Source organism: Leuciscus leuciscus, assembly GCF_965113295.1.
Source record: "Leuciscus leuciscus genome assembly, chromosome: 10".
NCBI lineage: Eukaryota > Metazoa > Chordata > Actinopteri > Cypriniformes > Leuciscidae > Leuciscus > Leuciscus leuciscus.
Genome location: NC_138734.1, coordinates 11,149,959 through 11,162,351, shown reverse-complemented (window position 1 = coordinate 11,162,351; position 12,393 = coordinate 11,149,959). Strand labels below are relative to the sequence as shown.

The 12,393-nt window shown below is 35.8% G+C and overlaps 1 protein-coding gene across 1 annotated transcript; it reads right to left on the bottom strand.

Annotated features, from left to right (window-relative positions):
- Positions 1–6,248: 6,248 nt before the first annotated feature.
- Positions 6,249–11,463, bottom strand: LOC309507252 (uncharacterized protein). The gene is made up of 8 exons (XM_082181393.1): positions 11,347–11,463; positions 10,776–10,808; positions 10,381–10,683; positions 9,808–10,131; positions 7,809–7,949; positions 7,111–7,162; positions 6,866–6,900; positions 6,249–6,667 (listed from the first exon to the last, which is right to left on the bottom strand). Exons 1-8 carry the CDS (start codon positions 11,369–11,371, stop codon positions 6,630–6,632), a joined length of 951 nt encoding a protein of 316 aa, XP_082037519.1. The 5' UTR covers positions 11,372–11,463; the 3' UTR covers positions 6,249–6,629.
- Positions 11,464–12,393: the final 930 nt, after the last annotated feature.

The window sequence follows — 12,393 nt, the reverse complement described above, 5'->3', positions numbered from 1 at the left end:
CTTCCTCCTCCTCCTCCTTCATAAAGGCAGCCCCACCCCCTCACCCTCTTGCAATTTCCCGCACAGGAAAAAAACAGCCAATCACAGCCATGGATCCCTCATTATCTTGTAAAGTCTGCCCCCTCCTGTTCAAAAATATGCACACATGTTTATGAGAGTACAACAGAGGTCCTTCCATTCTTTTTAGGCTAATTAGCTTTTTGTGGATAGAGAGACAGCAAAGAACTTATATTACATAATGTGTAAAATTGACAGGCTTATTGGTTGCACTATAAATAACACACATGTTTAGTACCATATTAAAGTAATGAAAATTAACCCCCTTCGTTCTGGACATTCCCGGTCATAATGTGAACGATTCATGTTACTCCAAAAATGCTTGTTTTAGTAATCTTTAATCAAAAAACATAATAACTTGCTCGTAATTTTCTGCTAATCTCACCAAGACCTTAACTTGGGTTGTGAACTACTAATATAAGTTGATTTAATATATTCACGTATGATACTCAGTGGTGTATCGACATTTATAAATGACGCAGAGACAACTGCATTTAAAACACAATAATAAACAACCAACAAAAACAAAAACAAAAAAAAACATTATCATATGACATCCCAATAAATTGATGTTGTAATAAATGTATCCCCATAAAAATATGACAAGTCAATACAATTTTAATCTGTGCCATGTGCATGACATTTTTTGCAACAAGGAAGTGAAGGAGACACTAGCCCATATTAGGTCACATGCTGTCAAGGCTCCATTGAGAGTAAAAAATATAATTGTACATCAAAATGTGTTTTTTAAAGTTTTTGGTCATTTTTTATTGCACATTTTGTAAAATCAATAACTCAAAGACCAAAAAATCTGTGTATTATGCATAAATGACAAATTCCTTTTAGGAGATGTATATATTTCGTATAGCTGGCACTATTGTTCAGTAATGGCAGGCAGTATAATAGCCTGTTTGCCTGTGTTTTAGGTTGATGTTAGTACGTTTGTATATAGAAGACTTTTTCCAGAAAGTATTGATGATGGTGATGACAGAGCATCAGAAAAGAAGTAAGAAAAGAAGAGGTTGAGGATCAATGAGGATAAGCTATGAGGATGAGGGTAGAGATGAAGAAAATAAGTCATAGATTGTTATGGAAGTCAGGCATTTGAGTAGAGTATCCTATGCCAGTTTGGAAGATGTGATCCATAATACAACCAGAGGTTAGGAAATATGCTACTGCCTATTGGCCTCACTACACTGACAAGCTGGGATGCTCCAAAAATTATGACTAAACAGGTCAAAATCTAGTTACGTGTGGAAAAATGTGGTGTACACTGAAAAAGAAAAGTCTTGTTGATTTTCACTTGTGCTACAATAGTTGATTTGGAATTCCAAGAAAGAAACAATGTTAAAGTTTATTTATTTTTTAAAAATGTATGTTATTTGAAACACTAAGGGCGCTTTCACACTGGCAGTTTAGTGCGGACCGGGGCACGGTTCGCATGAAAAATCGCTAATGTGAACGCTGTCATCGGACCCGGGTGCGCACTAGAGTACCGAACCCGAGACTACCTGGAGGAGGTGGTCTGAGCTCGGTTGCTCCCGAACCGTGGTGCAGTTCGCGTTAATGTGCAAGCAACACGGACTCGGGTGCGCGCTTGTTCAGGAAGTATAGTATCCCGCGCATGCGTATCACTGTCGATATCATTGTTTGATTGCGTTTGCGATGACGTAAGATCACTGCAAACGCACCTGGGTTCGATACAACTAATTGAGTGTGAAACCAGACCAACGCTGCGGGGGGCGCCGGGAACTAGCGCACTCGGGTTCGGACCGCAGCAAACGAACCCAGTGGAAAAACGCCCTAAGACATGGTTTCAGTACTTCCAAGGCAGCAAAGTTGCATCTGAATTAGTTTCAAGTTTTTTTTACATTTTCACATGTGATTTCCAAAATAAATATAGTAGCACAAGATGAAATGGAATGTTAAAGTCCAACTGAAATCAAAATGGACCCTATTTACTTTGTTAGCGCATATTACTAGTCTTGTGGTGAACAATTAATCCGTGCAAGTTAAAACACAGAAAAACATTTTTTGGCTTCGTAATCTTTAATCAAAATCTGAAAATGCCCCTCCCCTCTGCATTGGAGGACCTTCCCTGATGACGTAGGTTTGACGGCTTGGTTTGGGAAACGCTTAACCACTCCCCTCAAATCGTTAGTCTGTAATGAGCGAGAGATGGAGAGGAGGAGCGCTAGAGTAAAACCCTGCCCTCTGTTCAATATTCTTTTTCACTGGGAAATACGTCACAGCACTGGAGAAAAGTTGTTTGCAACTTCCGGTTCACGCGGACTTTAATAAAGGTTTTTTACTTTTTTTTTTTTTTTTTTTTTAAAGGAGCATTTCACCCATGGGAACATTAATCTTTATTGAAAGTGGGTCATTATGTAATCGAAATGTAACATACATTTTGAATTTGGTGCCTTCTTGACCGAGGAAAGACAGAAAGTAACTTTAGGGCGCATTTGTATGGAAGACAACTCCCACAATGCACCACATTGCACAGCTCCGCAAGCCACTCCCATTAATTTTCACAACACAAACGTCCGTGTCCTCGTCTGATTCAGAGATTTCGTCCAGGAGAAATTGGCATCGTTGAAATTCTTTGTAGCAGACGGGTTCTATCTCTGTGTCCGTAGGCGCACAGTGAGAGCACAGGCACCACCAGTCCACCCCAGCTCCAGCCAGTCCGGGCTCCTCACCCGCTACAGGCAGGTCTTCTGCCTCGGCTGCAGAAGCCGCTGCAGCCGCCTCCTGTTCCTCCATCAGCCTCAGCTGCTCTTCGCTATATTGCGGCTCATAAAGATAGCCACGAACATCTGATTCGAGATTTCAAAATCCTCTTCTTCCACATCATATTGAGTACCTTCCGCCATTGTCGTAACTTTACATCTGGCTCCAACAGCGCCTGTTAGCTTAGCTTCCAAACAAGATGGCGGATATTGCTTTTAGTTTCTGCAAGTGAAGTCCCACCCACTGATATGTAATAGGTCTGTAGCGTGAGTGGGTCCCACCCCCTGGAAAAATGAGGAACAAGTGTTTGTAGTCTCAACCCCTCTACAAAAATATGGGACTTCCTGCTTAGAATGACGCTAAATGACGATTTTTACATCATTATAAGCAGGAACTGCAACACTAAAATCCGTATTTCTCCCGTCTCAGGGGAAAATTAGGGAATAATACACGACCATTCAAAAATATGACTGGGTTTCAAACGATACAAAGCTTAATGCAAATGGGTGAAGTGTCCTTTTAACTGAGACATTTTCACTACTTTTCAGACATATAAAATCTAATGAAAGATTTATTAAAGCATTACAATCATGCCATTTGTTCACATTATAATTCGAAATTAGGCCATAGCTAAATTATGTGGCCATAACAAACTTGCATTTTATCTTCTTGCGGCAGTTTGCACAAGATTTTAAATTAGACTTGGTATAAAGTAATTACATGGTTGAACAGAGTTCATGGATACTAACTGCTGTCACTGGGCAAGCACATTTGTGCTGCTTTCTTTTTGTTGTTTGAAGTTCAGTGGATCAAAGTTACAGAAGGTCCTTTTGTAAATTTCCACTGCTTTTTATAGAGAGCTGTGGTTAGAATTATTATACAGATAAACAATGCTAAGCGTGTGATAAAGAGCTTTGCTCTATTTCTAGTTTCGCCTCTCGTGAAGCGGAATTTGCTGAGGCGTATGATGTGAAGGTGGTTATGTCAGTTGAGTGTGTGTGTGTATGTGTGTGTGTTTGAGTGTGGTTATACATGTGCTGCACATATATGCTCTTGACACTTAGTTAAAAACCTGTAATACACACAAAATCTGTTTGCTTTGACTCAAAGGGTCAATGTCTGTTGATTGAATTTATCTCAGTTTTTAAATGGCCAGTTTTGCGTGTGTCATAACGGTCTTGCTCAGAGACATTTTCTAACCTAACTAATTTTCCATCAGGTATAATTTTAAACACACTGCTGAAGTGGCAGAGAACAACGTTTGGTTACACTTTATTTTAGGGTGACATACTTACATTGTACTTACTCAGATAAGTACTGAGTAATATTAATTACTTTTATATTAATGTAATATTAATGTACTTACTCTATTTATTTAAACTTTTTTTTTGTTTTACTTTAAACTGAGTTACATGTTAGGGTTTGGCTTAGGGTTAGTTCTAATTATGCATAATTTAGTAAGTACATTTAGTAGCGTCTAACTACGTCACCTTAAAATATAGTGTTACCAAACTTTTTTCTTTGACATTTCTTTGGTATGGCATTCTACTTTGTACTCGTATAAGAAATAGAAAAGACAAATTCATCTCCCTGTGATATATAATCTATGTATGTAAGTATTTATTTCTGATTTCTAATATTAATAATTTCAGATTAGGGATGACGTGTTTAGGCCAGTTTAATCTATTTTAAACATTTGCATTGAAGTCCAGCTAATCTGATAAGAAACTCAACGTATCTCAAATGTCACTCATATGTCTTTGTGAAATAATTTAAAATCTGACATACATAACTGAATTTGGCTCTTCAGAAACAGAAAGAAGACCAGTTTTATATATTTCTACCTATCAAACAAGGTTAGGATACTGCTAACTGCTAAACACAGTTAAATATGTAACATTCTGCTCACCTGATATCTCTATAAACATTTAGTAGCCTATGCTTACAAGCATTGCAAAGATATTGATTCATTTATGTTGTAAAAATACGCGAATCTCTTTGCTAGTTTGTTTTGGTTCCGTGCGCCGGTTCCGCTTTTTCATTTGCGACAATGGCGAGAGAAAGAGAGAGAGTGTTGTTGCAGCTGGAGCTAATCGACGTTGAACAACAAATGATTTTATTGCAAATGTTTAATCGCAGAAGAAAAAGAAGACGTCAGCGAAGGTGGTCTGTACGACCAGTGCACAAAGACAGGGAAAGGATTGGCGAATTTGAAACACACAAACCCTTGGGAATTTTAGGCATTTTATCCCAATGGATCTACAGTACCAATTACATCAACAATAATTACATAGATTGCTGACAGCCAAGAACTTTTTTTACCCTTATTGTTTTAGGTTTTGTAATCAGAGATATAATTATACTGTTTTTGACATGGTCCCTATGTTGACCGCACACCTCCAAGATAAATAAACAGCATACTAGAAAGATCATATGTCAGTGTAATTAGAGAGTAGCCTAATCACAGATGTGAATGGGTTAGAGGTATAGCAGGGATACACTTACACCAAGTGTCTTTCCCATGTTCTTTTTAGTGACAGCCTGCACTGAAAATTACATTAAGTAATTGCTGTAATCACTGGATGCATTGGCAAATTACATTGAGCCTTTCCTCTGCAATCTGACCAATCACAGCCCTTGTGGTCTGCGTCGCCTCGACGCGTAGTTACAATTTTTTGGAGGTGCACGTCGAGCTACGGCGGAGGGGGCGGAGAGGGGTTCGCGTCAACGCTGAAGGGTCTGCGGGGGTACGCCGTCAATTCGACGCAGAAGCATAAAACAGGCTTTAGTCTGTGCTTTCATCAAATATAAATTCTATAAACTCAAAAATAGTAAAGTTTATTACTTGTGGATACAAGTTCAAATATCCTACGTTTGGAGTTAGGCTGAGCATTAACATAATAGTGTTGTGGGACTTTCTAGTTTGTCTAATTTAGAATTAATTCTACAAAAAAAGTTGTATATACTCATTGAAATGGAATAAACTTCACCCGAGAGAACACTAATCACTCTTGACTTAAATCATAACACAACTTTTACAACAAAATATAATCAAAAAAAATTACATAGAGCTAAAAAAATATATTTTAATTCTGAATAACAGATTTGTCATCATAAGTGCCTGTGATTATTCAAGTGCCTCACCAGTGATCAAACTGAGCATGGCCAGTTTGTTAGTTAGACCCTCATCACCAAATGTGACATTGTACGTACTAGCTATTTAATATTTTAAATAATACAATATTTTTTTTAATATTTTTTTTCTTTTATGTAGTCAATTTTTTTTTTTTTTTTTTGTTTAATCAACATTTAAAAGACCGTTTTTTTTTTACAATGTTTAAAAAGGATGAAATACAGTCTGTAGCCTACCAGGTGAAATATATTTTCATTCAAAACATTTTATTATTAGGTATTCTTCAGTACATTTGTGAACATTGTAACAGGTTGCAGATTTTTATTCTTTTAATTAATTATTCAAAAACATGTATTCTGAATTTTCATACAGTATGTCACATAAACAACATGTATATTGTATTTTGTTATTCATTCTGAGAGATTTTTAGACTTTAGTAAAGTCATGAAAAAAATGTCACAATGACTAAAGAGATGGTCAACTCTTCAGGTTTTATGGTCATAAAAACAACAACAATAGTGACAAACAAATAATATTAAAAAGACACCCAATTTATCACATTTACAGTTATGCATTTAGCACTTTTATCCAAAGCTATTTAAATTGCATTCAAGGAACACATTTGATCAGTTCTTGCTTTCCTTGGGAATCGAACCTATGCAACATTGCTATCTCATGCTCTACTGACTGAGCCACAGGAAGGCCATTAAGACTGCTGGAAGACCAGATCATCATACTCTTCATCTGTGAAAAATACAAGTAATTTGTGTAATGCAGACATCATTGTAATTGTGCAGCACAAAATTGACAAATTTCACGCTAAAAATACAAGATGATATTGTTTGTCGTATAGCCTAATTATTGTGTTTTCCAGTACTGTAATATTGCATTAAAAAAACACAACAGTTAATTTACAAGAAATCTTTTAGAGTGCAGACGTACCGATATCAGAGAACTCATCCCACACTGTGTCAGAACTAAGCCATCATGGACATTGATTTACAGCATTTGCATGGAGAGTCAAAGAAATAAGGAACAAAAATAGATAATAAAACATCAATAATCTGAAAGCTGACATTATACATATGTAATCAATCAGAGACTGGAATATTAAAGATTGAACAGTGCAAAGCTCATTCGTTCATTCGTTCGTTCATTCATTTTTTATTTTTTTTTTACTGGCTTACCAGTCAACAGTTCGTATTTCACCAGTACCAGCTGTATCAGGTTTGGGCATTTCTAGAATATAAATTTGTAAGAGACAAAATTTACCCAGAACAGAAGCAAAGAGAACAAAAACACCCTATGAAATTTGGAAATTGGAGTTTAACAGTTTAGCTTTGAGGCTATTGGTATGGTAGTGGACACGTAAATGCTTACAAAATATACTTTTATCAGATAAATATTTAAATTGTACATATTTAAGTATGCATCTCTTGTTTCTGTGGAACACAAAATAAGAAAAAATAATGGTTTTGTCCATACAATGAAAGTCAATGGCATTCAATATTATTTGGATCCCAGCATTCTTCTGATTCTAATCATCTTTCACAATCCACAGAAGTCATACAGGGGTGGAATAACATGAGGGTGAGTAAATGATGACAGAACTGTCATTCTTGGACAAACTACCCCTTCAAAATATATACCATTGCCACTTACATTTATGCACAGAAAAATATAAGCAAAACTTTTAAGAATGACTATGGGAAGATTACTAAGCAACACGAGTTAATTAATATTCATGAGCTCAGTTGTTATGTATAGGGACAGATTTACAACCCCTCTCCTCCCCAACTACTTCTGTCACTACTGGTCCCATCCGAATCTCCTGTTGTAAATAGAAAATAGTTTAACAAAGCAAGAAGAACCATACAATGAATACCTTCATTCACGGTAGAAAGTGCCCCAGTACCTCTCTTTCGGATTACTGCCCAAATTCCCAGAAACAGACTGAGGAACAACACTATGGTAGAGCACATTATTATGACAATTATGATTTTGTCATAGCTGCTGCTAGATGCCACTGTCAAAGAAATTCCAGAAACACAAAAAACTCTTATTTTCTAGGTTTGATTAAATGTTACAATAAAATACTGTATTTAACTACCCTTGTAAAAGGAAAAAGTGTGCTTATTGAATGTGTATTTGTGGTGTACTTAATATTTACAAATATTTGGCAACTCTTTATTGTACAGTGTCATTGTTACATGTTGTTACAGTAGTAATAACTACAAATTATGCATAATTACATGTAACTAACCCTAAACCAAAACCTAATCCTAAGTAAATACATGTAGTTACTTAATTTTACTCAGTAGTTAAATGTATAATTACAGTGTAACAAAGACACCTTAAAATAAAGTGTATTTTTTAAACTATTCTTGCAGGTAATATGATATTAATGAAATAAAAGGCCACTTGACTGAACTTAGAAAGTACACACTCTTGTCTATGCTTCTTAAAGGATTTGTTTACCCAAAATTAAAATTCTCACCTTCATGTCGTTCCGAATCAGTAAGACTTTCATTCATCTTCGGAACACAAATGAAGATCTTTTTAATGCAATCTGAGTGATTTCTTTCCCTCCGTTGACAGCTACACAACTACCACTTTGATGCTTCAAAAAGTTCATAAAGAGATCGTAAAACTAATCCAGATGAATTGAGCAGTTTAGTCCAAATTTTCTTAAGAGACTCGGTCGCTTTATACGCTGAACATATTTCATTTAGGCTTTTATTCACAAATAAACAATCATCAACTCACACATCAGTTGTGGAAAACAAAAGCTCAAGCATGTGAGATTGACGTGCGAGAGCAAATGAGGTTCATTCTCTTGTTTTACACGGCACGTTTGAGCTTCCACAAGAGGTTTTTTCTTGCGTGTCAAGCAGGTTCGGTTGAGCTTCTGTTTATGTTCACTGATCAATGTTTATATGTGAATAAAAGCCTAAATTCAATCTGTTCATCATATAAAGCGATTGAGTCTCTTCAGAAAATTTGGACTAAACCGCTCAAATCATGATTAGTTTTACGATCTCTTTTTGAACTTCTTGAAGCGTCAGAGTGGTAGTTTGGTAGCTGTCTACGGAGGGACAGAAATCCCTCCGATTTTATCAAAAAGATCTTCATTTGTGTTCTGAAGATGAACGAAAGTCTTGCATGTTCGGAACGACATGAGGGAGAGTAATTAATGGCAGAATTTTCATTTTTGGGTGAACTAACCCTTTAAAACAATAAAGTAACCTTTCATTATGATAAAATCATTATATTTTTTAAATAATCTTTTGTTATGCTTTAAAGGAGGACATTTATTTTTGATCTGTTGGCTAACATACTAAATCACATGTAAAGTACTTGGCTATCAGTTTAACTGTAAAGGGCTTCTACACCACTCTTTTACACCTATAATTACCCTCTGATTTTAGGGATAAGTTATGGGCAGGGTTAGGTTTACTGTTTTTGGACAGGATTGTTGTTCCAGGGTCAACAAATGATCCAGGAACATGTCTTACTTGGCAAAGTTACGGCAACATTATGGGTACTATAAATGTTTGTCACTACATTCGGTAGTACGTACTACTGTACTTAAGTGGGTTAAAAAAAAATCTCTGAATTTCACCTAATTGTATTTCATATAAATTTGAACTTATTTTTTAATTAACATGCAATGTAGTCACTGAAAACATCTGTTTGCATGTAACTATTCTTTTAAAGTATGTACATTATTTATGTAATAACAACTATTTTCAAAGGTATGCTAAAGTGTACTTCTTTTTCACAAAGGTATATTCTCTCACTAAACTGAGTAAATCATAATAGTAAGAATGCATGGCACCCTGTACAGCCTTATAAACACATTAACCATACAAAAAGTTTCTTACCATTCTTACCAACGATCTGAAGGTTGACTTTATTATTTCGATCTAGTCTCATTCCATGGTAAGGGAGAATGTTTAACAAAATAGCACAACTGTATGTTCCAGCATCTTCCATCCGGACCTCTCTGAGGGTGAATGTTGTCATTGTCTCTTTTGTGTCCCAAATATTGACTTTAATAGGCTTTTCATTTTTCATGAGAAAAGCCAAAATCATATTATTGGACAGGTTTTTGTTTATAGGATTGGATGTTGTACAGTTAAACTCAGCATCACTTCCCACTGCCACCTCAGACTTTAGCAAATGTATCTGTGAATTAAATAAAGATTCTGTAGAGAGAAAGGGAACAATTATGGTTAAATATTTAGCATGGCCTTTAATGCATTCCAGGACAAAGGGTCTAAAACAAAAAGAAAAACACAATTTCAAAAATGTCTCTCTTATTAAAGCCAATTTTGTACAACAGTGAGTCTATTGTGGTTAATCTGCACAAGTGTGTTATTCAACATGTCTCATCTGTGCACAGGAACCAAACACACTCTCAAATGTAAGCAGAAATGTTGTAGGCTGCATCTTACCAATCACATTTATGAAGATGATAGTATAACCATATCCCATCACTTCGGTTATTTCCAACTGCTCTTCAGAAAACATACAGCTGTAGTTTCCCGAATGGTCCATTTCTATTCTCTCTATTTTAAAGGTGATGTCTTGTCGAGTGGGTCCGTTTTTCACATCTATAGCTTTACCATCTTTACACAGATAAACTGCCTTTACCTCTGACTTTGCTAAACCAAATGTACTGCAAGTAACCTCCAGTCTACCACCTTCTGGTACTTCTCTATTTTCACTGAAAATCTTAGCTTTTTGAAGCTTTTGGCCTGTGAAGGAAATAAGATGTTTGTTCATCCTAATAATGTACAATATTACATTTACTGCAAAGGTGTTTATTCAGTGCACTATTCAAACATACCTTGACTTTGAAGGAATAGATTCACTGAGATATCTAGGAAATAATAATAATATATTTTCATAAAAAAAGCACCAGCATTTTTTTTATTTTTTTATTTATTGAATATTTGTGACCCTGGACCACAAAATCAGTCTTATGTGTAATTTTTTTTAATTGAGATTTATACATCATCTGAAAGCTGAATACATAATCTTTCCATTGATATTAGGTTTGTTAGGATATGATAATATTTGGCCTAGATACAACTATTTGAAAATCTGGAAACTGAGGGTGCAGAAAAATCGAAATATTGAGAAAATCGCCTTTAAAGTTGTCCATTTCTATAGGCGATTGTTGCTGCATCCACTCACAAAAATACATTTTTTATATATTTAAGGTGGGAAATTTACAAAATATCTTCATGGATCATGATCTTTACATAATATCCTGATGATTTTTGGCATAAAAGAAAAATCGATAATTTTGACCCATACAATGTTTTGTTGGCTATTGCCACAAATATACCCGTGCGACTTAAGACTGGTTTTGTGATCCAGGGTCACATTTAAGATTTTGTAATTTCATTACTTACATGCAAGTAGAAACACACCAACCATGGCTGCTGATCAAGATTTCTTTGACTTTTCTTCTTTTACAAAATAACTGAGTTATTCTTAGCTTGCAGTCAATACGCTGTTGCAGTGTCACTGCTCTTTGAACAGAATAGGCAGTGCTTGCACTAAAGAATCTATAGCAGTCATGCTGTGAAGGCGTTCTAAAGCCGGAAACATTGTCAAATAGCGCTGACAGGTGTATTTTAAATCTATTTTAAATCTACCTCACACCTGATTTTTCTGATGGATATTCATTATTCCTCAACATACATTTCAAAATACTTTCTTAGCATATAGTTCACATCCTTCCGACCGCTATTTCTATGAATACAGCGTGTAGCACAGCTGATCCACACAGATCATTTTTACACTTTAAGAGTGATTATTTCGCACAATAACATAGTTGTGTGATATGTGGATAAAGGGTTGATGCAGAGTAAAACGACAACAAGAAAATTAAACCAAGGTAGTTTGTCATGTCATCCTTAACATCCAACACACAAACCACTATGATGATGACACTCCAACTACATTAATTATAGCATTACAGTACTTCAGCTGCTTTCGAAACAATGTAGCTTTCCAGTAATAAGCAACATTTTCCAGCGATGAGCGTAGTGCAATCAAACGTTGTTTTATTGTCATATTTGATAGCAAATTCAACTTTTTATACTGTACAAACTGTATATTTTATACTGTAAACCTACCCCTAAACACAACCCTCACAGAAAACTTTACATTTTGAAACATTATTTGTATGATTTATAAGCTGTTATCGTAATGGGGACTATAAAAATGTCCCCACAAGGACAAGAATTTCAGATATTGCCATCTTTGTGGGGATATTTTTTCCCCATAAACTAGAGTTTATCAGGACCGACCACACACACACACACACACACACACACACACACACACACACACACACACACACACACACACACACACACACACACACACACACACACACACACACACACACACACACACACACACACACACACACACACACACACAGCTCTCTC

What these genes read in the sequence shown, in the direction of transcription:
- LOC309507252 (XM_082181393.1), bottom strand. Translation starts at nt 11,371, where the DNA reads ATGGTTGGTGTGTTTCTACTTGCAT. An exon ending in TGGTGTGTTTCTACTTGCAT is followed by an intron (nt 10,809 to 11,346) that starts GTAAGTAATGAA and finishes ATTATTTCCTAG; the next exon opens with ATATCTCAGTGAATCTATTC. An exon ending in GAAATACGAACTGTTGACTG is followed by an intron (nt 6,901 to 7,110) that starts GTAAGCCAGTAA and finishes ATGATGGCTTAG; the next exon opens with TTCTGACACAGTGTGGGATG.